This window comes from Balaenoptera musculus, chromosome 3 (genome assembly GCF_009873245.2).
Source record: "Balaenoptera musculus isolate JJ_BM4_2016_0621 chromosome 3, mBalMus1.pri.v3, whole genome shotgun sequence".
In the NCBI taxonomy this organism is placed as follows: Eukaryota; Metazoa; Chordata; class Mammalia; order Artiodactyla; family Balaenopteridae; genus Balaenoptera; species Balaenoptera musculus.
In genome coordinates this window covers 116,471,842-116,496,051 of record NC_045787.1, presented here as the reverse complement: position 1 = coordinate 116,496,051, position 24,210 = coordinate 116,471,842, and the positions used below count along the sequence as shown (strand labels likewise).

At 51.6% G+C, this 24,210-nt stretch overlaps 4 protein-coding genes and 1 non-coding gene across 9 annotated transcripts; 2 read left to right on the top strand and 3 right to left on the bottom strand.

Moving 5' to 3' along the window:
• The first annotated feature begins 1,184 nt into the window (after nucleotides 1-1,184).
• LOC118892537 lies at nucleotides 1,185-12,867 on the top strand. The gene is made up of 12 exons (XM_036847291.1): nucleotides 1,185-1,268; nucleotides 1,851-1,925; nucleotides 2,193-2,275; nucleotides 2,808-2,894; nucleotides 6,336-6,469; nucleotides 8,238-8,446; nucleotides 8,519-8,602; nucleotides 9,677-9,764; nucleotides 9,837-9,907; nucleotides 10,344-10,508; nucleotides 11,610-11,768; nucleotides 11,847-12,867. Exons 1-12 carry the CDS (start codon nucleotides 1,185-1,187, stop codon nucleotides 12,090-12,092), a joined length of 1,485 nt encoding a protein of 494 aa, XP_036703186.1. The 3' UTR covers nucleotides 12,093-12,867.
• On the bottom strand, nucleotides 4,674-4,746 carry TRNAA-UGC. The gene has a single exon. It is a non-coding gene; the product is annotated as a tRNA-Ala (tRNA).
• A 108-nt stretch (nucleotides 12,868-12,975) lies between the features above and the next one.
• SLC35A4 (solute carrier family 35 member A4) lies at nucleotides 12,976-17,593 on the bottom strand. Its single transcript, XM_036845962.1, has 3 exons — nucleotides 17,168-17,593; nucleotides 16,093-16,191; nucleotides 12,976-15,494 (listed from the first exon to the last, which is right to left on the bottom strand). Exon 3 carries the CDS (start codon nucleotides 14,876-14,878, stop codon nucleotides 13,904-13,906), a length of 975 nt encoding a protein of 324 aa, XP_036701857.1. The 5' UTR covers nucleotides 14,879-15,494; nucleotides 16,093-16,191; nucleotides 17,168-17,593; the 3' UTR covers nucleotides 12,976-13,903.
• On the bottom strand, nucleotides 15,297-17,182 carry LOC118892536 (SLC35A4 upstream open reading frame protein). The gene is made up of 4 exons (XM_036847290.1): nucleotides 17,168-17,182; nucleotides 16,093-16,191; nucleotides 15,585-15,641; nucleotides 15,297-15,494 (listed from the first exon to the last, which is right to left on the bottom strand). Exons 1-4 carry the CDS (start codon nucleotides 17,180-17,182, stop codon nucleotides 15,297-15,299), a joined length of 369 nt encoding a protein of 122 aa, XP_036703185.1.
• Nucleotides 17,594-17,654: 61 nt separating the features above from the next.
• On the top strand, nucleotides 17,655-24,202 carry APBB3 (amyloid beta precursor protein binding family B member 3). 5 transcript variants are annotated; one of them, XM_036845959.1, is made up of 13 exons: nucleotides 17,655-17,794; nucleotides 18,082-18,245; nucleotides 18,328-18,404; nucleotides 18,990-19,050; nucleotides 19,254-19,400; nucleotides 19,523-19,650; nucleotides 19,903-19,908; nucleotides 20,078-20,192; nucleotides 20,332-20,416; nucleotides 20,662-20,745; nucleotides 21,013-21,128; nucleotides 21,267-21,458; nucleotides 22,991-24,118. In XM_036845959.1, the coding sequence occupies exons 1-13, from the start codon at nucleotides 17,746-17,748 to the stop codon at nucleotides 23,225-23,227; spliced, it is 1,461 nt and encodes a 486-aa protein (XP_036701854.1). In that variant the 5' UTR covers nucleotides 17,655-17,745; the 3' UTR covers nucleotides 23,228-24,118. The 5 variants fall into 5 exon arrangements, with proteins under 5 accessions (XP_036701854.1, XP_036701855.1, XP_036701856.1 ...); XM_036845961.1 differs by lacking the exons at nucleotides 17,655-17,794; nucleotides 22,991-24,118 and adding exons at nucleotides 17,804-17,949; nucleotides 24,128-24,202; XM_036845957.1 differs by lacking the exon at nucleotides 17,655-17,794 and adding an exon at nucleotides 17,804-17,949.
• The last annotated feature ends 8 nt before the right edge of the window (nucleotides 24,203-24,210 follow it).

The following is a 24,210-nucleotide window of genomic DNA, read 5'->3' as shown; positions in this document are numbered from 1 at the left end:
TGTGGTAAGAGTTACACATATCTGCAAACTTAGTAAAAACCATTGAATAATACACTTTAAGTGGGTGAATTGTATGGTATGTGAATTATATCTCAACAAAGCTGTCATTTTTTTAAAAGGTAGTTATCTTTTATAAATACATACTGAAATAGCTATATGTGAAATATAAGGTGTCTGGGATTTGCTTCAAAAGAATCCACTGGGGTGGAAGGGGGAACAGAAGAAATAAGACCGGCCATAAGTTGATAACTGCTGAAGCTGAGTGCGCGGAAGCTCATTAAACTATTCTCTCCGCAGTTATATATGTCTGCAATTTTTCATAAGAGCAAAAAAAGAAAAATTCCATGCAACAGTCTGGCTCACTCAGAAAAGAGAGGTCTGTCACCTCCTATGGTAAGTTATTGTTTACAGGCCCCACCCAGAGCCCTCAGATCAGGGAGATGAATTATTGAGGGGAATCTGAGAGGCACAGAAGCCATGGAGTGTGCAGAGGCGATGAGCACAGGGGCTGCTTTGGGCTGGGGCAGCTCAGCCCCTTCAGTCCTCACTGACAACCCACAGACCAGGCTGACCGTGGTGGTGGAAGTAGAGCGAAGGAGAAGATCTGGTAAGAAGCCTCCACACATTCATATCAGAGGTAACGCAGCCTGGGAGAGCCTCTTGGGAGAGGGGGAGGGCGAGGCCATCTCACATTAGGAAACTGAGGCAAAGGTTGAGGGCAGGACTCAGGAGTCCTGGGAGTTCAATTTCCCCCATGAGAGTTGATATGAAGCCCACCTGTCTCAGGCCCCGAGGAGACCTGTTGCCCCACGCTCCTCCTGGAGGGGCCCAAGAGCATCCGCCTGTATCAGCGTGGGATCCTGGAGAGTCAGGTAGAGATGGGCTGGGCTGGGCTGGGGTGTGGGTAAGTGCAGGGAGGATGGGAGTGACACTGCTGACTCCAGTCCTGCTCACAGGAACAATGCATCACCTTTGACAGAGTCCTGGGTTCTGATGCTCCTCAGGTAGGGGGGTCTGGTAGGGCGATGGGAGGAGGGTCGGAGCACTCAGGACCCTTGTTCCTGGAGTGCTGAGTGCTTCCCAAGCTCTCTGGTCAGGGCAGGCTGGGCAGGCACCTGAGTTCGAGATGTGCCTGTGTCTCCCTGCAGGAGGCAGAGCAGGAGTTACTAGCAAGAGTCCAGTGCATGCTGGGCTCGGTGGGCCGAGGGTACAGTGTGGCCCTGCTGCTTCGGGGTCGAGAAACAGAGGCACCCCGGCTTGTGCCTCAGGTGAGTCCCAGAGGATGCACCAGTCATAGTTGTTATGAGACTCAAGTGTTGGCTCCTCCAGGAGACCTTCGAGAACTTTCCCCTCCCCACCCTAGCTGGACTAGGTGCCCCTCCTTGGGGTTCCTATAGCACCCTGTGGTCCATACAGGATGTTTTGCCAGCGTCAATCACGAAGCTATTGAGAGGTCAGGGAAGGTGGGAGGCTGGGGTCCATGAGGTGAGGGTCAAGGAGGGGTGGTGTGCAAAGGTCAGATACTCAGGGAAGTCTACTTTTCACTGTTCTTAGTAATACTAATAATGATAATAAACATTTTGTTTTTAGGCTTCATCAAAATGCCCCCAAACTAAAATAGTTGCCTCAAAACCTTGTCATGAGCCCCTACCCTAGCAAACAGGAGGTCCCACTGAAAATGTCTGCTCACTTGTCTGGCTCGCTGTGAACCACAAGGCCGGGGGCTATTTTTGTCCTGGCCACCAAGTCCATAGCACCTAGCACAGGGCCAGGCATAGACTTAGCCCTCAGGAAATGTTGAAAAACAGGTTAATCCTTTCTCAATCCTCACTCACGCTTCTCCATTTTAGCTGCTGCAGATGCTGTTTGAAGCTCTGCCCCTCAGGGGCTCTGATGCCGTGCTTAGTACTCTTAGCTTGGTGCAGGTGAGGCCCTGGGGAGAGGGGAGACCTGGGGAGCCAAGGCCATGGTGATGCTGCAAAAGAGCCCAAGGCTCAGGGGCTGCCTGAAGAGTTTGGGTCTCTGCTGCTCACCACTGTCGGCTTGCCTTGCTGGGGTCTCCTTTTTCCTGCCTGAGATGGCTGAATTTTGGTGCCCTGCTTGGCTCACAGGGCCCCAGCGGGAGGACCACATGAGCCAAAGGCTGGGGAAAGGTTCGGTTTGTAACAGATGTTGTGCTTGTGTGATCCCAGCTCAGCACCAGTGGGAGGACTCGGGACCTGCTTGCTCCAAGGACAGAGAACCTGTCGGTGCTGGATGTGGCCCCTCTGGGCTTGTGAGTGTCCAGAGCCCAACGGGGTCTGAGGGTGCTTGTCTTAAGGCAGGGCTGACACCCCAAACCAAGCCGTTGGAGGCTTCTCCCCACTGCCACCCCAGGGAAGGGAAGTTATGAACTTGGGGTCATGCTTACAGGTTTTGGGTTGCCCCCAGGACTCCCTCTCACCGTCTTCCCTTCATCCCATATCTCCATAACCTCTCACTCTTCTCACCATCCCATCCACTTACACCTCTTCAACTCAGTCATTACCATCCCGGGTGATCTGAGCATCTCACTGAGCAGAACTTCAGTTTCTCCATCTATAAAATGGGAGCAATCCCAACTACCCTGTTTCCCTCACTGGGCAGATGATAGGAGAAAAAATAAGATCATGAAGATGAGAGGCTTTTAGGGGATATACTGAGCGTGGAGTCTTGGGGATGATTCTTATAGGCTCTTGGGCCCTCCATGGGCTCCCCATGCAGAGATTCTGGGGGGCTGGACAGAACCTTTGTGCTTAGGAGCTGAGATCAGCCTTCCCTTCCTCCAGGGTGGTAGAAAATGCCAGTGAAGTGGAGGTGTCTGACTCAAGAGCTGCCTCAGAGCTGTACTTGCAGGCTGCAGGTGGTGAAGGCAGGTGAGGACAGGCGGGCACCTTCACCCACCCCCACCCCCTAGCCATTTGGCCTGATCCTTTGATCTCCTCCACAGTGCCTGCTCTCTGCTCACTGTCACCATGTCCTGCCCACGGCCTGACCCTCCTGAGGGGCCTGGGACCCAGGGCATGTGGCGAGGAGCCTTGCGGATCCTGCAGCTCCCAGGAGCCCTGTAAGTCTGATGGAGCCTTTTAACAGCTTTGGGGAAGGCTTGGGTAGGTGGCTGAAATATGGATGTAGAGGCCCAGGGCAGCATCAGAGTCTCCTCCTTTCCTCATCTCTGACATGCTGAAGGATTTGCTCCCTTTAGTATTTCTTGTAAGACAGGTCTACTAGCAATGAACTCCCTCAATTTTTGTTTATCTGGGCATATCTTACTTTCTCTTACATTTCTGCAGGATAGTCTTGCCAGATACAGAAGTCTTAGTTGACAGGTTTTTTTTTTTTCTTTCAACACTTTAACTGTGTTATCTCACTGCCTTCTGGCCTCCATAGTTTCTGATAAAAAATTGGTTTTTAATCTTACTGAAGATCCCTTGTGCATAATAAGCTGCTTCTCTCTTGTTTTCAAGATTCTTTCTTTGACTTTGGATTTTGACAGTTTGATTATAATCTGTCCTGGTGTAGATCTCTTTGAGTATACCTTCCTTGGAATTTGTTGAGCTTCTTGGATGTGTAGATTCATGTCTTTCATAAGTTTGGGGGAATTTTTGAGCATTATTTCTTCAAATATTCTTTTTGTCCTTTTCTCTTTCTCTTCTCCCTCTGGGACTCCCATTATGCATATGTTTGTACACTTGATGGCAGACCACAGGTCTCTTAGGCTCATTTTCCTTCATTCTTTTTTCTTTCTGCTCCTCAGACTGGATAATTTTATTTGACCTATCTTCAGGTTTGTTGAGATTCTTGTGCCTGCTCAAATCTACCCTCTAGGGAATTTTTAATTTCAGTTATTGTACTTTTCAGCTCCCATATTTCTACTTGGTTCCTTTTTTAAAAAAATTTATTTATTTAATTTATTTATTTTTGGCTGCCTTTGGTCTTCATTGCTGTGCACGGGCTTCCTCTAGTTGCGGCGAGTGGGGGTTACTCTTCATTGTGGTGCACGGGCTTCTCATTGAAATGGCTTCTCTTGTTGCGGAGCATGGGCTCTAGGCACACGGGCTTCAGTAGTTGTGGCACATGGGCTCAGTAGTTGTGGCTCGCGGGCTCTAGAGTGCAGGCTCAGTAGTTGTGGCGCATGGGCTTAGTTGCTCCACGGCATGTGGGACCTTCCTAGACCAGGGCTTGAACCCATGTCCCCTGCATTGGCAGGTGGATTCTTAACCACTGTGCCACCAGGGAAGCCCTTGGTTCCTTTTTATAATTTCTATTGTTCTACTGATAGTCACTGAGACATCATTTTCTTTCTTTTTTTTTTCTTTATCTTTATTCCCCTTCTCCCACCACAAAATTTTAAGGAAAATTCCCAAGATAGAAGTGAAGCTAGAAGTTGGGTGGGAAAGAGGGAACTGGGAGTTGACAGAGGAGCCAGCCTTGGTGAGACATCATATTCTTGATTTAGTTTTCTGAAAATATCTAAGACAGTTGATTTAAAGTCTTTGTCTACTGAATCCAGTGTCTGCTTCCTCAGGGACAGTTTTTATTAATTTCTTTTTCTTTTTTCCTGTGAGTGAGCCATACTTTCTTTTTTTAAAATTAAAAAAAAATTTATTTGTTTGGCTGTGCCGGGTCTTAGTTGAGATCTAAGTGGGATCTAGTTCCCTGACCAGGGATCGAACCCGGGCCCCCTGCATTGCAAGTGCAGAGTCTTAGCCACTGGACCACCAGGGAAGTCCTGAGCCATACTTTCTTATTTGCATGCCTAATAATTTTTTGTTGGAAACTGGCCAATTTGAGTATTTTTTGTAAAGACTATATTCTTTATTGTGTTGGTCTCTTAAGTCTCCATTCTTTTTCCTTAGTGCTCTGACATTTTGGATATGGTAATCTGGTAACTCTGAAAGCTGGATTCTCCCTCCTCTCCAGGGTTTGCCTTGTTGCTTGTTGTGGGCATCAGCCATCCATTTGCTTACTTTTCCAAACAATTTTTGCAAAGACTGTATTCCTTGCAGTCACTGAAGTCTACATTCTATTATCTCAGTGATTAGCCAATGACCTGACATAGAATTCCCTAACCTCTGAGAATGCCCCCCCCAAAAAAAAAGAAAGGAAAAGGAGAAAAAGGAGAAGGAGGAGAGGTAGGGGAAAGGGAATGAGGAGAGAGGAAGGAGAAGAAGGAGGAGGCAAGGAGAAGGAAAAGGGAAAAAAAGGGAGAAAAGAAGAAAAAAATTCTCCAGGTTTCTACAGACTGGCTCTGTGTTGGGTCACTCCTTAAATGCTTAGCAAGATCATTTACAGCTTTGCCTCAGCCTCACCTGATGCTTGCACTGAGCCCTAATTCAGCCAGAGGTGAAAGCCTATGGTCTTCTCATGTCTCTTCTGACCACACACACTGCCCTGGACATATGTGTGGCTTTCTAGGTACCCTAGTACACATGGGAACTTTTCAAAACCCTTATTCCTCCAAAATTTCACTCCCCATCTTTTCTCCCAGTCTTTCCATGTGTCTATTGTTTGCCCCAACTGTTATTTTTGCTTGTTCTTTCATCTCTCAATGCTTTGGGGGACTGTCCTCTGGCATAGCTCCTCTGCTCCAAGAGAATTCCAAGATAAGTGAAAGAAAGGGAGGCAGCTTTTGTCAGTCCTTTGTGGGAAACCCCAGACAATCAAAACAGACAAACACAGTTCCCTGGGAACAAGATTTACTCTGCTCCTTTCAGAACCAGGTACCCCCACCAGAAATGTGGGCTGTGCTGGGGAGAAGGTTGGGGCTAGGGTAAGTTAAAAACACCACAAAGATCTCTTACCATATTTAAGCTGCCTTCCTCCTGGTTAAACATTCACTTGATTGCTGTCAACCTTTGACTATCTCCCAGAGTTCCAGTAAGGTTGATTCTGACCATTTTTTTTTGCCAGATGTTTCTGGGGAGGAACAGACTCCCAGAGTTCCCTACTTTGCCATTTTTGTTGATGTCACCTAGCTTTGCCATTTTTGTTGATGTCACCTTGCTTTGCCATTTTACAACTGGGTTGTATTTTTATTATTGAGGTGTAGGAGCTCTTTATATATTCTGGATACAAGTCCCTTGTCAGATATACAATTAAATTGTTTTTACTATGAGAATGTATTATTTGTGTAATTTAAAAAGTAATCAAATATAAAATAAAATAAAGATCTATACAAGGTTGCAAATCTGTCTGGTTGTACACAAAAGTGACTGGAAATAGTCAGTCTTTCCATCAGAGTGTGATTTGGGCAAGTTTCTTTCTGCATCTACCGGTGGACATCTCTTTTCTTCCTCCCTCCCTCCCTCTGGCAGAGACTGTCCCTTGCTGCAGGTGTTGGCTGGTAAAGTTGTTGGTGAGGAGGTGGAGGGCTCTCTGCCCTGGATTGTCTCATGTCTCCTGGAAGGAAACAACTACAGTGGCCTTCTTCTTCGCCTGGACCCTCAAGGTGGCCTGGGGGAGGACGTGGGTTTCTTTGGGAAGCTCTAGGATCTGGCCTTAGGCCAGCCCCCCCTTCACCCAACCAGCGGCAGCCCCAACCCTAGCGAGCTCAGAGAGAGCCTGAGCCTCTGGGAGGGCCACGATTCAGAAAGGTCCCAGAATTGCCAGGCTCCCACCGTCTGGAAAGGTAAGGCCAACAGTAAAAGCAACCCCTCACCCTTTCAGAGGCCTTCAACAGTTTACCAAGCATTTTTACACTGACTAAAACCTTTGATTCTTACCACAATGCCATGAGGCAGATCCAGTCTACGGGCGAGGGAAGAGAGGCAGGTTTAATTTATAGACAAGGAAAGGGAGGATCAGAGAAGGGAAGGTACTTTCCTATTTTCACACACTCATTAAAGATCAGGCCTCTGTGAAATGATATGATGTCAGAGATTTGGGGGAGGTCAAGGGGAGGGTATAGATCAAACAAGAATGACCATGAGTTGCTATTTGTTGAAGCTGATAAGGTGATAAGTAGATGAATTTCCTAGACTTTGTATATGTTTGAAGTTTTCCACTAATAAAAGAGTAAAAAAAAAAGTCTGTGGGGCTTCCCTGGTGGCACAGTGGTTAAGAATCCGCCTGCCAATGCAGGAGACACGGGTTCAAGCCCTGGTCTGGGAGGATCCCACATGCCGCGGAGCAAGTAAGCCCGTGCACCACAACTACTGAGCCTGCGCTCTAGAGCCCGTGAGCCACAACTACTGAAGCCCATGTGCCTAGAGCCTGTGCTCCGCAACAAGAGAAGCCACCGCAATGAGAAGCCCGCGCACCACAACGAAGAGTAGCCCTGGCTCCCCCAACTAGAGAAAGACCACGCGCAGCAACGAAGACCCAACGTAGCCACAAAAAAAAAAAAAAAAAGAAAAGAAAAAGTCTGGCCCTCTGTCTTCAAAATCAACAAACACACATTCATTTGGCCAACATATTCCCAGACCACACCCTATGTCAGGCTCCGTGGAATGAGGAAGATAAGTTGGGGCAGTTCACACTCTCAAGGACAAAGCAGAAAGGGAAGGAAGTGTGTTTATGTATAGGCCAGTTTGGGATCGTGATTAAGGGCACAGGCTTTAGTGTCAGACAGAACTGGGCTTGAGTTTCAGCTCTGCCACTCACCAGGAAGTTGCTTGACCTCTCTGAGGTTCAGTTGCCTCATCTGGAAAATGTGGAGGGAGACAGGGTAAATTAGGGTTGCTGCCTCACTGGAGTATTGTGTAGCTAAAGAGACAATCCATGAGAAGCCTTAGCACAGTACCGTCGAACACATGGAAAATGCCAGATAGGTGTTAGCTATTTTTTTTTTAATTAATTAATTTTTGGTTGAGTTGGGTCTTTGTTGCTGTGCGTGGGCTTTCTCTAGTTGCAGCGAGTAGGGGCTACTCTTCGTTGCGGTGCACAGGCTTCTCACTGCAGTGGCTTCTCTTGTTGCGAAGCACGGGCTCTAGGCGTGCGGGCTTCAGTAGTTGTGGCTCACGGGCTCTAGAGGGCAGGCTCAGTAGTTGTGGCGCACGGGCTTACTTGCTCCGCGGCATGTGGGATCTTCCCAGACCAGGGCTTGAACCCGGGTCCCTTGCATTAGCAGGCGGATTCCCAACCACTGTGCCACCAGGGAAGCCCAGGTGTTAGCTATTTTTATGAATAGTACTGTTAATAGAAGTTAAAAGTTTTACAGGCAGTGTGCTCTGGAGTTCAGAGGAAGGAGGCATTCACTCTGTGTCTCCCCTTACTAGGCAGCTCCCTGAGCTTGCTCCAGGCTGCTCTGTTGGGGGCCGCAGGAAGGAGGATGAAGGTGAGACAGGTGAGGCCCACCCTCTGGGATGCAGTAGAAGAGGCCCGGGCCCGGCGGGCTGGACTGAAGAGCCTGCGTTCAGGCCTCCTTGGGGACACCCTGACAGATAGTGGGCTCAGCCAGCTAGGCAGGGCACTGCGGGAGTTGCAGGTGAGCAAGGTGAGGCCTGGGGGTGCCTGGGCCAGCAATGGCCAGAGCCCACTCAGAATCCCCTTTCCATAGGTGGTAAAAGCCTGGAGCCAGCGCTCAGGAAGCTGGATGCTCAAAGCAGTCAAAACTGAGGCTATGGGGCTCCCAGAACCACAGGTACGTCTTCCCATCCAAACTCTTGGGAGGCCTATTGATGTCTGCCTCCTTTTTCTCTGTTTATAGAGCACTGTGAGGGGGCCCGAGGGGGCCCTTCCTTCATTCATTAACGTATTGATTCCCAAACATTTATTGACCACTATGTGCCTTTTTATAATCCTCTGGAAAGAAACAATTAACACCATGTTCAGTGCTCTGAAGAGCTTATCCAAAGGGCTCTATGTGGGCATCTAAGTTAGTCTTGGCAAGAGAGGGAAGGAAGACTTCATGGAGGAAGTTGAAACCTGAAGGAGGTGGCTAGCAAAGATGAATGAAGAACATTCCAGGCAGAGAAAATAACAGGAGAAGTGTCAGAGGTAAGCGAGTCCTTGATCTCTTTGGGGGACTGCAAGCAGCTCAGTTTGCTGGAGGATAGAGTTTGAGGAAGAAAGTCCAGAGAGAAGGATTGGAGAGTGAAGTAGGGGCCTGGTCATGCAGGTCTTTGTAAATCTATTGAGATGTTTGGAGTTTGTATGGAAGGTCAAGGGGAACCCACAATTTATTTTAAACAGGGAAGACAACATTGCTCCCAGCATTGCTTCAGCAAACTGAAGCTCCGAGAAGTGATGTGAGTATACCAGGGTCACTAGGATAATCAAAGGCAGCAGAGGTGCAAAGACATCCAAGTCCTTAGACTCAGTACGGCACTCTTTCATCCCCTTAGGATGCATGTCCTCCCTTATGCAGAAGGGGGCGCTGTCTTCCATGATTTGTCACAGAGTGGCTGGAAGGTGGCCCCTGTCCAGCTTCTCCTGGTGCTTTCATTTTCTTAATTACTTATAACTTGTTTTTACAGCCCTGGGCCTTGGGAATTAGGCCTGTAAACTCCAAGTTATTGAACAGAGCTGACCACTGCTTAGTGCTTTGGGTGCCTTATCTCATTTCATGCTCTCTACAACTTTTATCAGCTCCATTTTATGGATGAGAAAATGGAGACTCAGAAGACTAGCCACCTGCCTGAGGTCATACAGCTAAGAAAAGGAAGGGCTGGGACCCTGATCTGATTTCAAAACCAACACTGTCCTGGGAGGAAAGGTAACAGAATTCTCACTCGTAATGTATTCTCAGCAGGTGACAGATTCAACAGCAAGCCCCAGCCCAGGCCTCCAGGAAGAGCCTCAAGGTGAGGCTGGTGCTTGGGGTGGAGCTGGAGGTCTTCTCCACCTTTGGTGTGCTTAACTGCATTTTCCTCCAGTGGCAGGAAGAACAGCATATATAGGACCTGATCTCCACCAAATGCACCCTCTCAGGGAGCCTGAGGAACAGGTAACACCTCATGTACCCCAGAACAACTGGAAGCTGTTGGGGAGTAGAGTCGCAGAGTCCTGATAATGTGTGTCCTGCTTACCTTGCCCTAACATCAGGGAGAAATATGGAGCTTCTGGCAAATAAAGGGCCTGAAGGGTTACTGGATCCCTCAGGGAGGGGCATGGGAAGGGGCTGTTTTCCTACTGGGTTGGTTTAGGGGCATGGGGTCCCTAGGGCCTCCATGGCACCTACTGGCAGAATCAATACCTCTCCTCTTCCCTCACGGCCTCCGAGTCTCTGTCCAGGCCACAGGCTCTTTCAGGCCAGCTAGTCTCCTGGATGTAATTCTAGGAGCTGCCCTGGTAATGGGGGTCTGTTGGAAAAGTTGGGCCCTGTGTCCCAAGGCTGTGTACACACATGGGCTTCTGGCTGAGCCTAGAATGATGCCACCTAGGCCCAGCAGGCCCCGGATGTGGCCCTGCAGTTCTTCCTGGCTCAGGCCCAGAGGCAGAGACTGCGAGAACAGCACCAAATTTGGATCCAAGAGGAACTGAAGCATTTGGAACAACAGGAAGAGGTGGTGGCAAGGGACCAGGTCAAAGGCCTGGTGGCTGAAGAGGTGAGGAAGGTCAAGTAGGTCTTAGATGCAGCACGGGGGATCTTTGTTGAGGCATGTGGGATCTTTCGTTGTGGCACTTGGGCTTCTCTCTAGTTGTGGCGTGCGAGTTTTTCTCTTCTCTATTTGTGGCGTGTGGGCTCCGGGGAGCATGGGCTCTGTAGTTTGCGGCACGCAGGCTCTCTAGTTGAGGTGCACGAGCTCAGTAGTTGCGGCACGTGGGCTTAATTGTGCCGCAGCATGTGGGATCTTAGTTCCCTGACCAGGGATCAAACCTGTGTCCCCTGCATTGCAAGGCGGATTCTTTACCGCTGGACCACCAGGGAAGTCCCTTGAGGCTCCTTCTAACCTGGCCAGGCACCTTGCTGGGATCTAGCGTCAATCACAGCAGACTGGACCACAGCCTCTCTCATGGCCCTCACAGCTTTGTGGGGGATAGACGATGCAATTCTCAGTGCTAAGCGCTGTAAATGAGGGAGCTAGCGACTCGTGGGAACAAACAGGTGTACCTGGCCCAGGCTGGAGTGGAGCAGAGAAGATGGCATCTAAGCTGAGACTTAAAGGACAAATTAGCCAGAGAAATTCACTAGACTCAGATCCACAGGGCAGTTTGTGCTCATCACATGGAGGCAGTAAGTAAACACAGCTTGTTTAAACAAGAAACAAAACTTGTGTGCACAGAGGTCGGATCAGGGGAAGGTGGGAGACATGCTCTTAGGAGAGAATCCTGTATGAGCAAAAGTCCAAAGGGAAGCAATGGCAAAGTAGGTTCTGGGTGTTGCGAACTGTCCATCTGGCTGGAGCCTGGCAGGTGCATGGTCAGAGGCAAGGCTAAAGAGACCAGCGTGTGCCACGCCTCTGGATTTGGACTTTACCCCAAGGATGACGGTGAACTATTGAAATGCATGTGTCAGTTCTGTCCCTCACTAGCCATGTGAATTTGGTCAGGTTAGGTCACTTCTCTGATCCACTGTTTCCAAATCTGTAAAACGGCAATTACCTCAAAGGTTATCATTAGATAAAACGAAATAACAATATAAAGTAAGTAGAACAGAGCCTGGCACACAGGTTGCACTCAACAAAGGGTATGTATTATCACTGAAGGTTTCCGAGGAGAGGCAGAGACGGCACCGGGAGTGGACAGGGCTGAGACTCCAGCTGGAGGCCCTTCAGGTAGAACGGGACACGGCAGAGCAGGACCTGACAGCCCTCTATGACCTGCACGTGCAGGCTGCCCGGGCTTGGACATGCCACACGCTGCAGGTCAGTGGGGACAGAGGGCAGGCCTTGAATTGGTTCCAAGGCTGGCTGACTGATGGGGATCTCTGAATCTGCGCACAGGTATTCCGAGCCTGGCGGGGGCTGTGGGAGGAACAGGCCACGGCTGCAGAGCATCGCTATCGCAGCCTGCTGGCTGGCATCCTGCAAGACACCATCAACCTGGCCATGCAGAACCAGGAGCTCCAAGCCCAGAGCCAGCGACTTCAGCAGACTAGGCTGGGTGCAGGCATGCTGGATCCCGGCCCTGAGGAGAAATGTGGGGATCAGGAATCCTTCAGGGACAGTTCCCTCTCTCCTCATTCGTAAAGGTCCTAGAAGGGAGAGGAGCTGGGACACAACAGCCAAGCTAACCTTCATTATGGATAATTAATAACACCACTAACTAGGTCTCATTGTGCCAGTCCCTGCTGAGCACACTAATATCCCTTATTTGATTTAGCCATTTCCTTTATAGTAGTAGGTATCATTTGATGCCCCCATTTCAGAGATAAGCCAACTAAAGCTAAGAGAGGTTAAGTAACTGTTCAAGGACAGTCAGCCAATAGGTGACAGAGCCAGAATTAAAACTCAAGCCTGGGTGGCTATAGTTCTACACTGCCAGCAATAGTAGTTCACAAGTTGCAGTGTGCATCAGAATCACCTAGGAAGCTTACTGAAAAGAAAAAAAAAAGGAATAAAGAAAAAAAAGATTCCCAAACCTCACTCCCTAAGATTCTGCTTCAGCAGGACTGGGATTTCTTTTTTTTTTTTCCCCACAAGCTTACCAGGTATTCTACCACGGGAGCAGGGCCTGACATTCCTCTGGTCATGAGAAGAGACGACAGGCAGGAATATCAGTGAGGGATCCAGAGGAGATGAGAAACAAAACCACCTTGAGTCCTAAGAGTTCTCTAGCCTACAGTCTACAGTTTGCCTTGCTGGGCCCAGCACTTTCTATTCCCAAGACTCCTTCCAAATTCTCCAGGGCCCAAGTTTTATGCTTCAGAGAAACTTCCAAAGCTCCGTGACAGAAAATAGTCTCGGCTCCATGGAATTCGCAAAGGAAACAATGCTGTTGGCAACAGCTGGGAGAAAACAGCCTCTTCTCTTAGTCCATAAGTCACTCCAGGATTAAGATACTCAGGGCACCAGAGGAATGAAATTATGTTTGAGAGGAGCTATGCAACACAGAAGACACAGGACAATTATGGCCAATTGTAGGAACCACCTACACCCCAGAGCACTTTATTAAGACCTTATTGCTTATACAGACACTGACTGAGCTGTACAAGTTTCCCTGTGCCTGGTCCCAGGTCACTCTGTGTAGAGTTTCCCTAGGCTGTTGGGAGCTGGGACACTGCTAGGAAAGGGCAAGACCCAGAGTGGGAAGGATGGTACCTCCTAGGAGCTATAGAGGGGGCAGCGGGCTTTGAGAGAGTCCTTAGGGTGAGCAGAGAGGTCAGGAGCGTAGCTTAAGCCAGGGCCCAGGGGCAACATTCCCTGAGATGTGTCAAGCCCCAGTCCTCTCTGAGGTTTCCAGAACAAAGGCTGGATGTGGAGAGAGCGGGGGCATTATTTCCAGGTGCTGCTGCCGCTAGGGGAGCATGGCAGAGGCCTGGGTGATGGGCGTATAATGTGCAGCAACTGGGCTTTCCTACATGACAGTGGGGGGTGAGTAAGTCACGGGGGAGTCACGCACCATGGCTGGGCTGGAGCAGCCAGCACCAGGCCTGGGGGCCGTGGGTCTGCTGGGGTGATCAGAGCAGGCAAGGAAAGCCAACTGCTGCCCACACCCCACTTTAAGAAACTGCATTCATGCAGGTTGAGGCAGGGCACCTCCTCCCATCAGGCACGGTATCATTTCTCAGGCCCATGAACTGATGCTCCCCTAATTCCTTAGTCAGGAAGAACTTCTGGGGGTGTAAGAGTTTCCTTAATCAAACCCAGGCTTCAAGTCTCCCAGGCTCAACCCTCCATGCACCTACCTCCAGAGACTGACATGGCTGCTCGCACTTCCCCAGCTTTTCTCGCAAGGCACTTGTTACAGGGCTGCTGAGGGGAGGGGTCAGCACTGGGAGGTGGCTCCGATGGTGGCGCCCAATCTACAGGTCAGGAATCAGGGTGGAGGTGGTGAGGGGCTAGCGACTGCCATAGTACAGGCGCACAGCCAGGCCAATGAGCAGCGTGGCCAGGAAGAAGGCAGCCGTGAGCTGAAGCTGCAGCAGGGCTGCTGAGAGCACGGCATTGACCACTAGTGAGCAGGACACAACGAAGAGGCGTGTGATGCTGCTGCCATGCTTCATGACAGCTGACATGAGCAGCCCATTTAGCGCCTGGCTCAGCACTACGAGTGCTGCCCATCCTGAGAAACCCTCCAGGAGCCCTGGGCCGGGGCCGCCACCTGCATGCAGACCTAGGTTCAGGAGCACACCAAAAGTGTAGAGGAAGAGGTTCTGAAGTGCCAGGGGCAGCCGCTGTCGCTTCATGAGCAGCTCTGTGTACACGGAAGACAAGCCTGAGATGAGGCAGTACAGGATGAGAAGCAGCAGTCCCAGTGGACTGATATGCAGGGGCATGGGGCCTGCAGCAGCTGCTGAAGGGGGCCCAGGAAGGGTGTTCCCAGGGTCCTGGAGGCCACCAGCTGCATAGCAGGCTCCTGCTGCCATGAGCAGCAGCAGTGCTAAGCCCTGGCGTGCAGAGAGGCGGTGTCGGAGGCAGAGGCAGTAGAACAGGGCTGTGCTTCCAATCTTGAGATTGCTCAGCACCTGGTAGGTGCTGGGGTCCATGTAACGTTGAAGGTAGATCACCAGGTTGTTGCTGGCACTGTAGAGCAGGGCTGATAGTGCGAATGGGGCGGCCTGGCGCCAGGGCGGGGTCCCCTGGGGCCATGCTTGCCAGCCCACCAGGAGGGAGAAGGCGCACAGCAGCAGCTTGGTCAGTTCAGTCAGCAATACAGCCGAAGAGGGTCGGAAGGGCACACGGCCATCCACGTGGCACAGTGCCAGCAATGGGGCATGGGCACCGTACATAGCAGTGGACACGAGTAGCATCAGGGTCCAGCGGGCCTGCCTGGGATGGCCCAGGCCTGGCACACCCCCGTCCTCTACACTCATGCCCAAACTAGACCCTGGGTGGCCTGTGCGGCTAGCAAGGGGGGTCAGTGGGGACTGTGACACGTTTGGGGAAAATCAAGTGATGGAGCTGGCTCCCAGGGAAGAGGAGCCTTGGTACACCGCCAGAGAGAATACTGAGAATCAGAGTCAGCTGCAAACTCCACAGTAAGGGCTAGAAGAGGAAGGGGCTGGTGGTTCTAGAAGCCACTGTCTTGGGGCCAATGCCATGGGGTTATGGAGGCGAGGAGTCCAGGGTGCTGGCTGATGAGCCACTGTCCAGCCTCTGCAGGAAGGCGGCAGGAAAGCTGGAGACAGCAAATGGGTGAAAGCCGGGGAGGCCAGATATGGCATCTGTGGTTGAAAGGCCTCCACCTGCAGGCCCCAGCTGCTCATCCTGCCTCCCCCATGGGATCCAGAGCTAGTCGGGCCCCTTGCGCAGTGATCGAAGATAGTCCCTCAATGTCTTCTCCACATTGGGCACAGCATACGCCTGAGCTGCATATATGCCAGTGCAGGTGCCCACGGCAAAGCCTAATACTGCTGACGCCCTCAGTTTGGCCACCACATAGCCAGCCAGGAAGCCCTTGAGGAATGGAGAGGACAAGAGCGAGCCATCCTGTGGAGGAAAATGTAGGAGAAAATTCAGCCAGGCTCTCCCCTTCTCTACCCAGGAGCTACTCAAGCTGGGCTTAGCATGTTCCACTACCTGCTCCTCCTTACTCTGGAAAACCGTAGTATGCTCACCAAAGATTTTTTCAAGGTCCTAGGCAGAAAAAGAACCTAGGAGTCGTGATCACATAATGTCAGAACCCTGAGGTTAGAAGGCTCTAACCACAGAATCCCACTGAGAGAGATGTCCCTGAGGAATCTGACCCCTGCTTACTTCTCCAGTCTCATATCCTAGCATGCTCCCCCACTACTGCAGCCAAACTGAACTGCTTTCACCTCGCATGTTCATCATGCTACCTCCGACCACAAGGGCTTTGCCTATGCTGTTCCATCTGCCTGGAATGTTCCCTCCTCCTCCCTTCACCCAGTTAACCCCTACTTAAGATCCCAGTTCAAAGGCCATTTTCTCAGGGAAACTTTCCTTGGGGTCACAGAGAACACGCCCTCAATAGCCAACCATTTGCTGAATGAATCTCTACCACCCACTCAAAAGCATATTGACCAATGAAGCCTAAGCGGGAGGCAGGGGGCAGGTGCACCTTTACCTGGTCTACACCACTGTTGACTTCGTCTTCCACACGCTGCTGCAGGCGCTCCAGCTGGTTCTTGAGAAATGCCAGGTCCTTGAGCTTGGGTAGAGAATCCTAGGACAAAAGAGAGGTTGGCTCCAGAAGGTTGACCCAGCCCCATCCCCTGCTCAAGTCTATCAGAGGCTGGGGGCAGGAGGCAGTGAGCCTAAGAAACCCCTTCCTATAAAACCTTTCTGAGATGATAGTGGTAAAGGAAGAAAAGTAAAAGAATTCACACGGGGGCCTGGGAGGGGGTGACCGATGGGACCTGCATCGGTAACTTACAGCAACTCTTACAGAAATTTTATACAGTAAGCGGTGAATAGAGAAGACAAGAGGGGCAGCTAGGGGACCTAGGTTTATCCGGCAAGCGCTAGTGAGTAGTAAGCTACCTGAAAGTCTATCTTGTCGTCTGTGTCCCGAGGCCTAACACAAGGACTCCAAGTACTTAGCAAATGTGTGGTTGGTGCTGAACTTCCAGACTAACGGTGAGGCAGTTCCTTGGACAATTTGGGGGTAAACCTGATTTCTGCCTAGGCTTCTCCCCCTTCCTCCCCAAACCCATCGCAAACTGAATGTGTGACTGGATGAGCTGGGGTTTGGTGCGGGGGGAGGGAACGTGGCTGTCTGCAAGAGTGTGGGTAAATGAATTCAGGATTTTGGTCGCACATAACGACGAAATTAGTGTGCCCAAGGAATGTGTTCGAATGCGGGTGTGTCTGTGCTGTTGGAAACGTCCTGTCTCTGGAAGGGAAATTTCGGTGGTTAGGGAATGGAGCAGAGTGAGGAATGTCTGCAAGTAACTAAGGATCATGATCGCCCGGGGTTGGGGGGTGGGGAGACACCTGGGGGATTCCCGGCTCCGCTTGCCTTGCGCAATGCTCCGCCACTCCACTTCCCATTATTGAGGCAGTCGACAGGAGTAAAAGTCCGCTCCCAGGAGAAACAAGGGGCAACCCCACCCAGAAGCCCCCCCATCTGTCGCCTCTCCCCAAGACTAAAAAAGTGTGAAGCCCACCCCAGACTGCAGACAACCCTGCAGTTCCCTCACCTTGTCATCCGCCATTTTCCCAGCCGAGCTTGTTGCGCAGGCGCAGCACCGCCCCCCTCCTGGCAAATGCTACTGCCATCTTTACTGAGGGCGCAGGCACTTCCGGGGCATTTCTGGGACGGGTGGAGGCGCTTTCCTGAAGGTCTTCTTTTCGCAGATACTCCCACGTGACCTCTCCCATTGAGACCTAGGCTGCGTGTGCGCGCGCGTAGACTACCTGAACGCCATGATCTCACTCGTGCGCGTGTGCGCTCCGCGCACGTTCGCCTGGCGGATCTTCCGCCGGTTGATGAGCTCACAATTGAGCTATGATGTCAGCGTGCGCGCCGCGGACCTTGCTCCTCCTCCAGACCTTCGCACGCCAACGCGCGGCAACTGGGGGATCCGGACGGCTGTTTTCACGCGCCACCTTTCGACGGGAGGCGCTGCTCAGGCGGGTCCTTTCCCGCCCCCAGGACCCGGCCCCTGCCCCGCCCCGTATTTGTGCGGCGCCAGCTGGCCAGGCCGATTCCGGCGCAGAGAGGCTGGACTTGTAGGCGCAGAAGCTCCGGAGGCGAGCTGGGGACGCGACCAGGGCTATGCTGGGCAAGGATTACATGCTGGCCATCATTCTGGTCAACTGCGATGGTGTGCACAGAGGGTCCCGATGGGAGGATCGGGAGCTGAGGGGGGACGAGGGAGCGCGAAAGGCTACCCCAGCCTCAAAGACAGGGAGGGGCGTACGTCTCGGAGTGAGGACCAGGGAACAAATGAACCCCGATCTTTGCACTGCAGTATCCAAGGTTGGAAGCCTGGACCCTCAGGCTGAACCTTCAGCGTTAAGTTGTGCCTTTTGGGTTGGAGGAAGGGTTATGACAAAGTGTTATTCTTAGCGCACATATATGCCTTCCTTTTCCAATCCCACGTTCCTGTAGATGACTTGTGGGGGGACCAGAGTCTGGAGGGGGAGCCAGGTTTGCCCCCTGGCTGGAGGAAGATCCGCGATGCTGCAGGTACTTATTATTGGCATGTACCCAGCGGTAGCACCCAGTGGCAGCGCCCAACCTGGGAGTCAGGAGATGCAGAGGACGCAGGCACGGTAGGTGGAGTGTGAGGTGGGGGCCTGAGCTCATGTGTGGATCTAAGCCTGCTGCCACACTGACCTAGCCCCCTCTCTACAGAAGACGGAGGGAATTTGGGGACTTCGGCCCCCCAAGGGGAGATCCTTCTCCAGCCTGGAGAGCTCACTGGACCGGAGGTAACAGGGATAGGCCAGGCAAAAATGAAAGGCTTGGGGTTCCATGGCACTCAAAGATGCAGCTGGACCCACAGTCCGCTTTCCAGCACAGGTTCTGGCCTGTGTCCCATGTTTAGGGTTTTGTTATGTGTTCTTGGCTCTGTCCCATATTGTTGACTCTCCCAGTGTTTTGAGTTTTGTTCCTTGTTCCAAACTGTTTTTTGCTACATGTTGTTTTATGTGTTCTGGGTCCTGACCTCTCATGTTCTAGGCCTTGGTCACTACCCTAGGTTCTGTCCACGGAGGTTCCTATCCTGTGTTCTAGGGTCTTCTTGTCCTGATTTGGGGCTCTGGTCCAGATTTTGGACCCTGTTCCATGTTTGTTTTATTCTGTGTCTTGTGTGTTGAATTTTCCCTCAAATTCTAAGCCATGCTTTATGTTACATTTATGTAATATGTCCTGGGCCTTGTCTCACTCTGACTTTATATTTGGGACACTATATTCTGGGTCTTATCCCACATCTTGTGCCCATCGAGTAGTCTAGTCTTCACCATTGTCCCTTCTATAGGAATTGTGGTCCTCTTACGAGCTCTGCTCTATTCCAGTAATTCTCTGTCCTGGTATGGTGAAGAATCCTACATCCAGAGAATGGAGCCAGGGGCTAAGGTAGTGACTTGGGCCTGAGGGCCAGCCCAGGGCATTGGGGAGGGTCCCAAGGGAAAGGTCAGGGGTGAGACTGGGCTGAGCAGAGGTGATCAAGGCTGAAGGGAGGTCTCAGAGGGTTTATATATGTGGAGCCTGTGGCACCTCCCACCCTACTTCACCTCTACTTACTCAGGGTCCTCCTGTCCTTTTCCTCAACCCGTCAGTGCTTTGCAGTCCGCTCTCTGGGCTGGGTAGAAGTACCTGAAGAGGACCTGGTACCAGGGAAGAGCAGTATTGCAGTCAATAACTGCATCCAGCAGCTGGCCCAGACCCGTAGCCAGAGCCAGCCCCCGGATGGTGCCTGGGGCGAGGTAAGCTGGCTGGCCCTTCAAGGGGTTCAGCCCAGCATCCAGCAGAGGTGGTTGTCCCTGAATTGCCTGTTCCTCATGGCAACCACCTTCACCTGAGCTCCGGGCTGACCTCTCCTTGGCAGGGCCAGAACATGCTGATGATCCTGAAGAAGGATGTGATGAGCCTGGTGAATCCCCTGGACCACAGTCTGATCCACCGCCAGCCTCTGGTGCACATTCGTGTATGGGGTGTGGGCAGCTCCAAGGGCCGGTGAGGACCCCTACATCCCTCGAAGTGAGAGTTGCTCCTCCCTCCCCCTTGCAGGCTGTGATCCCCGCTGATACTGACCCTCTGTACTTGAACCCCTGGACACAGGTCCTCTGACATGTACCCAAGCTCTGCCTCCCCTGCCTGGTACAGCCCTGGTTGGGGAGGGTGGGCCCAACTCAGCAGGGACGGATGGGGGAGAGCCTGAGAGGCTGGGCTGATTCTCTCCTGTGCTCCCACATGCTTCTGGAACAGTGACAGGTGAGTGACAGCCAGGCGCCTGGAGCCCCAGCCCTGATCTCCTTGTTCCATCCCTGCCATAACCCTGACTTTCCAGCCTCCTGCAGGCACTACAGGCCCCTGTCCCTACCTAGCCTCTACCCCAGCTCCATCCCTGGCCCTGCCCTAGTCCCATCTCTGACCCTGCCAGGGACTTCGCTTTTGTGGCGGGTGACAAAGACAGCTGTATGCTCAAGTGCCATGTGTTTCGCTGTGACGTCCCTGCCAAGGCCATTGCCAGTGCCCTACACGGGCTCTGTGCCCAGGTAAGGGCCAGGAGTGGGGCAGGGAATGTGGGTATGGAGCTGGGTCTGAAGCTGCTAAGGTGGTTGGGTTAGGGTGGTATTGGCTCCCTTACCTCACTTCCCCCTGCCTACACCTCATGCTGGCTGCATTGTGTTTCAGATCTTGTCAGAGCGAGTAGGGGTCAGTGGTGATTCCCCTTGCTGCTCACTAGACCCCATCTCCCCTGAAGACCTGCCTCGACAAGGTATGGGGAGGGAAGGGCTGCACTGCACCAACAGGCTACTTTGGTGAAAGATGGGAAGGGGGTTCTGGTTATTTAGTACTTCTCTGGAGAGAGAGAACTTCTGAGGTGTCCTTGTCCCAGGGATCCCAAACTCTAAATTGGAGGAACATCCATGGCCTTTTTTCTGCTAGTTCCAGTTCCCTTAGAAGCGTGGAGAAAAGGGTCATTGAGCGAGTACCCAGGCCAACTTGGTGTATATATTTCAGTGGAGCTACTGGATGCGGTGAGCCAGGCTGCTCAGAAGTACGAGGCACTGTACATGGGGACCCTGCCAGTCACCAAAGCCATGGGTGAGGACTGAGTGGGCTGGAGGGGGTGGGCTGCATAAGAGAAGAGGAAGGTGGGAAAGGAAGGATCTACCACCATTTCTAAGAGTGCTCCCATGGCCCTCTATAGCCTGGGATGTACCACCCTTCTCAACTCAGGAGTCTAAGCCTGGCTGCAGCTATTCTGTTCCCATCTCTCTGAATCCTAAGTCAGTGAGAGGGGCCTAGACACTCCCTGCAGATCTTTTGTTACGCCTGGGAGACACCATGGTGGGCTTGTCCCCCCCCCAGGCATGGACATGCTGAACGAGGCCATTGGTACCCTCACCACCCATGGGGACCGGGACACCTGGGTCCCTGCCATGCTCAGCGTATCTGACTCTCTCATGACTGCACATCCCATTCAGGTACCAGCCAGAAGAAGGTGAAGTTGGGGGCTGTGGAGGGGTGGGCGGGGATGCCAAGGGGTTACTGCTTGCTACTGGAAGTGCTCAGTGGGTCCAGCTAGTACCTGGCCCTCTAGTGACTAAGCCTGATTTGGGCAGGCAAAGGCTGGTGCAGAGGAGGAGCCACTGTGGCAGTGCCCTGTGCGCCTCGTGACCTTTATTGGTGTTGGTCGTGACCCACACACCTTTGGCCTCATTGCCGACCTGGGCCGTCAGAGCTTCCAGTGTGCGGCCTTCTGGTGCCAGCCCCATGCAGGGGGACTCTCCGAAGCTGTGCAGGCTGCTTGCATGGTGAGTTAGGGGTGGGAATGGGTGGGTGGGATTGCCCTGCAGCTGCTCTGTACTGGTGACTGGGGTTCAGGATCGGCAACCTCTCCAGAGATCACAAACCAGCCATGCCAGGGCTGACTGTGGTTCAGTAGTATTTTATTTGACCCTCATGCTGTTTTTAATAGGTTTTAATTAGTTGCCAATATTTAAAGACCAGGACATTTCACATAATAATTGCTATTTGTGTTTTTCATAAAATATCAGAAGCTCTGACACTTGGGTCCACACGTATACATTTCAGCATTTAGCTGGAATTGTGTAAGGGCTGTGCCTTGAAGGGTGAGCATTGTCTTTCCTGTTTTCTCTTATTTAGATTGTTTTCTGGTTATCTGTGGGCATTTGAGTATGGGACACTTGCACTCAGTTCAGTTCACTTATTCACTCAAATACGAGTGCTTGCTGGAACTCAACCATACTTGACCCTGGGAATTCAGTGGTTTAGAGGGCATAGCCTTTGCCCTCACAGAACACTTAGGTTAGAGCAGAGACAGGCCAGAAAGAAGTTGTACACCACAGGATGATGGAGGATATGGCCCCTTCGGAGGTTCAAGAAGGCTACCTGAAAGAGGTGATAGAAAACTGAGAGTTGAAGGTCCAAGGAGGGAAGTTATCCAGGTGAAGGGGAATGGGACAGGACATGTGCCAAGTACAGGGAACCCCAGCTGTGAAGGTGAGAGGGATGTCAGTGGATTAGAGTATGTGAAAGAATCTAGTGTATCTGGAGTGCAGGGGGGGATGGAGTGAGAGATAGGGGCAGAAAGAATGGCAGAATCCAGGTCATGGAAGAACTTACAGGGTAGGGTGATGAATTTGTTTTATCTTGAGGCACTTTGAGCCATTGAAAGGTTTTGAGCAGGACAGTGAAGTCAGGTTTGTGGATTTGGAAGATCACTGAAGCTATAGTATGGGTAGAAGATTTGGAAGACACAAGAGAAGTAAGAAGACCATTTAGAACCCTGTTGAATTCAAATGAGAGAGGAGCAGAGCAGTTGCACTGGGACTGGGTTGTAGAACATCCCCTTGACTAGGGAGTCCACTTTGCCAGGGTCCAGTCCACTGCAATGAGAGATGGAGGAGAGTTAGCATAGTGGTAGGTATGGTTAAGAGCACAGGCCGTGCAATCAGAACTAGTTGTGAATTCCAATTCTATCAATTTCTGATTACGTGACCTTGGGCAAGTCATGTATTCTCTCTGAATCTCACTTCCTCATTTGCAAAATGTTGATTATAACACCTGATAAATAACTAGATCGATTAGATTATATATATATAAAGAACTTAACACAGTGTCAAGCTCTCCTTAAATGCTCAGTGAATGTCAGGTTTTAGGCTTTTGTTATTGAGCTACCTGTGAATGCTGTAGGGGCTCCAAACGTGGCAGACTACCAGCTTCATTTCCTACTGAAGCCTTGGCCGGGTCCCTGTCCTGCAGAAGCTTTCAGGGGGTCCAGGGGCAGAAAGGAGCTGGATCCTCACATTCCCCTTCTCCCTAGGTTCAGTACCAGAAGTGTCTTGTGGCCTCTGCGGCTCGAGGCAAGGCCTGGGGTGCCCAGGCCCGTGCCCGCCTGCGGCTCAAGCGGACCAGCTCTGTGGACTCCCCTGGAGGTCCCCTGCCCCTCCCCCTGCTCAAAGGAGGGGTTGGGGGTGCAGGGGCAGCCCCTCGAAAGCGGGGCGTCTTCTCTCTTCTTGATGCCTTCCGGCTGAAACCCTCTCTGCTCCACATGCCCTAAATTAATCGGGGAGGACTGGGGAAGGAGGTTCTGGGTCCATGCCTGACTCTGTACCCCTTCATTCCCCAGGGGCCTGCAGCCTCTCGCCCCTTGGAGCCTTCTCTGCCTGCCCCAGTGACCCTTGCCCACCCTCTATTTATTGCCCAATTTATTGTTTATATGGATGATTGAGAGGCCCTGTACCACAGCCTAGGCCCCGGGCTCTCCTCTCCCTGGGTCCCTGTGTTCCTTGCCCCTGTCCAGCCCTGGACAGTTGGCTCTACCTCAGCAACACTTTATAGCAAAATCAGTACAAATAAAAATCCCTCAGTGACCTCACTGGATGTGAGTATATTGGGCCTGGGACTGGGTTGGGAGTTAACAACCTGTATGAGATGAGTGTCTGCGTCTGTGCTTGGTGTTGGTGGCTGCAGGTAGTCACGTAAGGGCATGGGAGTGTTGGAAAAATGACTTCATTTAAGAAATATATTTTTATGTATATATAGGCACTAGGCACTAAGGTCGGCACTGGAGGTATAATAAAATAGGAGTTCCACCTTCTGAACTGTCAAACAAGAGTCAAATAAACAGCACTGAAGATAATATGTAGTACAACTGGGAAATCTCAGAAGGTTGTGGGAGCTCAGGTGAGACACCTGAAGTACGTGGTCTGAGGTGCTTTCAGTGTGCTAGGCTTCCTGATAAATACGTTCCAGCCGAGAGAGTGTAAACGTTCAGGAAAGTGGACAGAGGTTCTGGAAGTCCACCTGGCTAGATCACAGTGGGGGCATGTGTGGGACAGGAGCTTCTGGTGGTTTAAACTTGCTCCTGAGAGCAACTGTGAGATTTGGAGAGAGAGAACCCACTTGGGCTCCTAGAGCGCCACCCCCTGGAAAACAGCCCCACTTGGTACCCTACTAGGGCCCCGTGCGTTATTAGCTGGAATAGATTTAGAGTTCCTTCGGGAGTTGGAGCAGGGCCTCGACGGTGATTCCCAGCGTTTC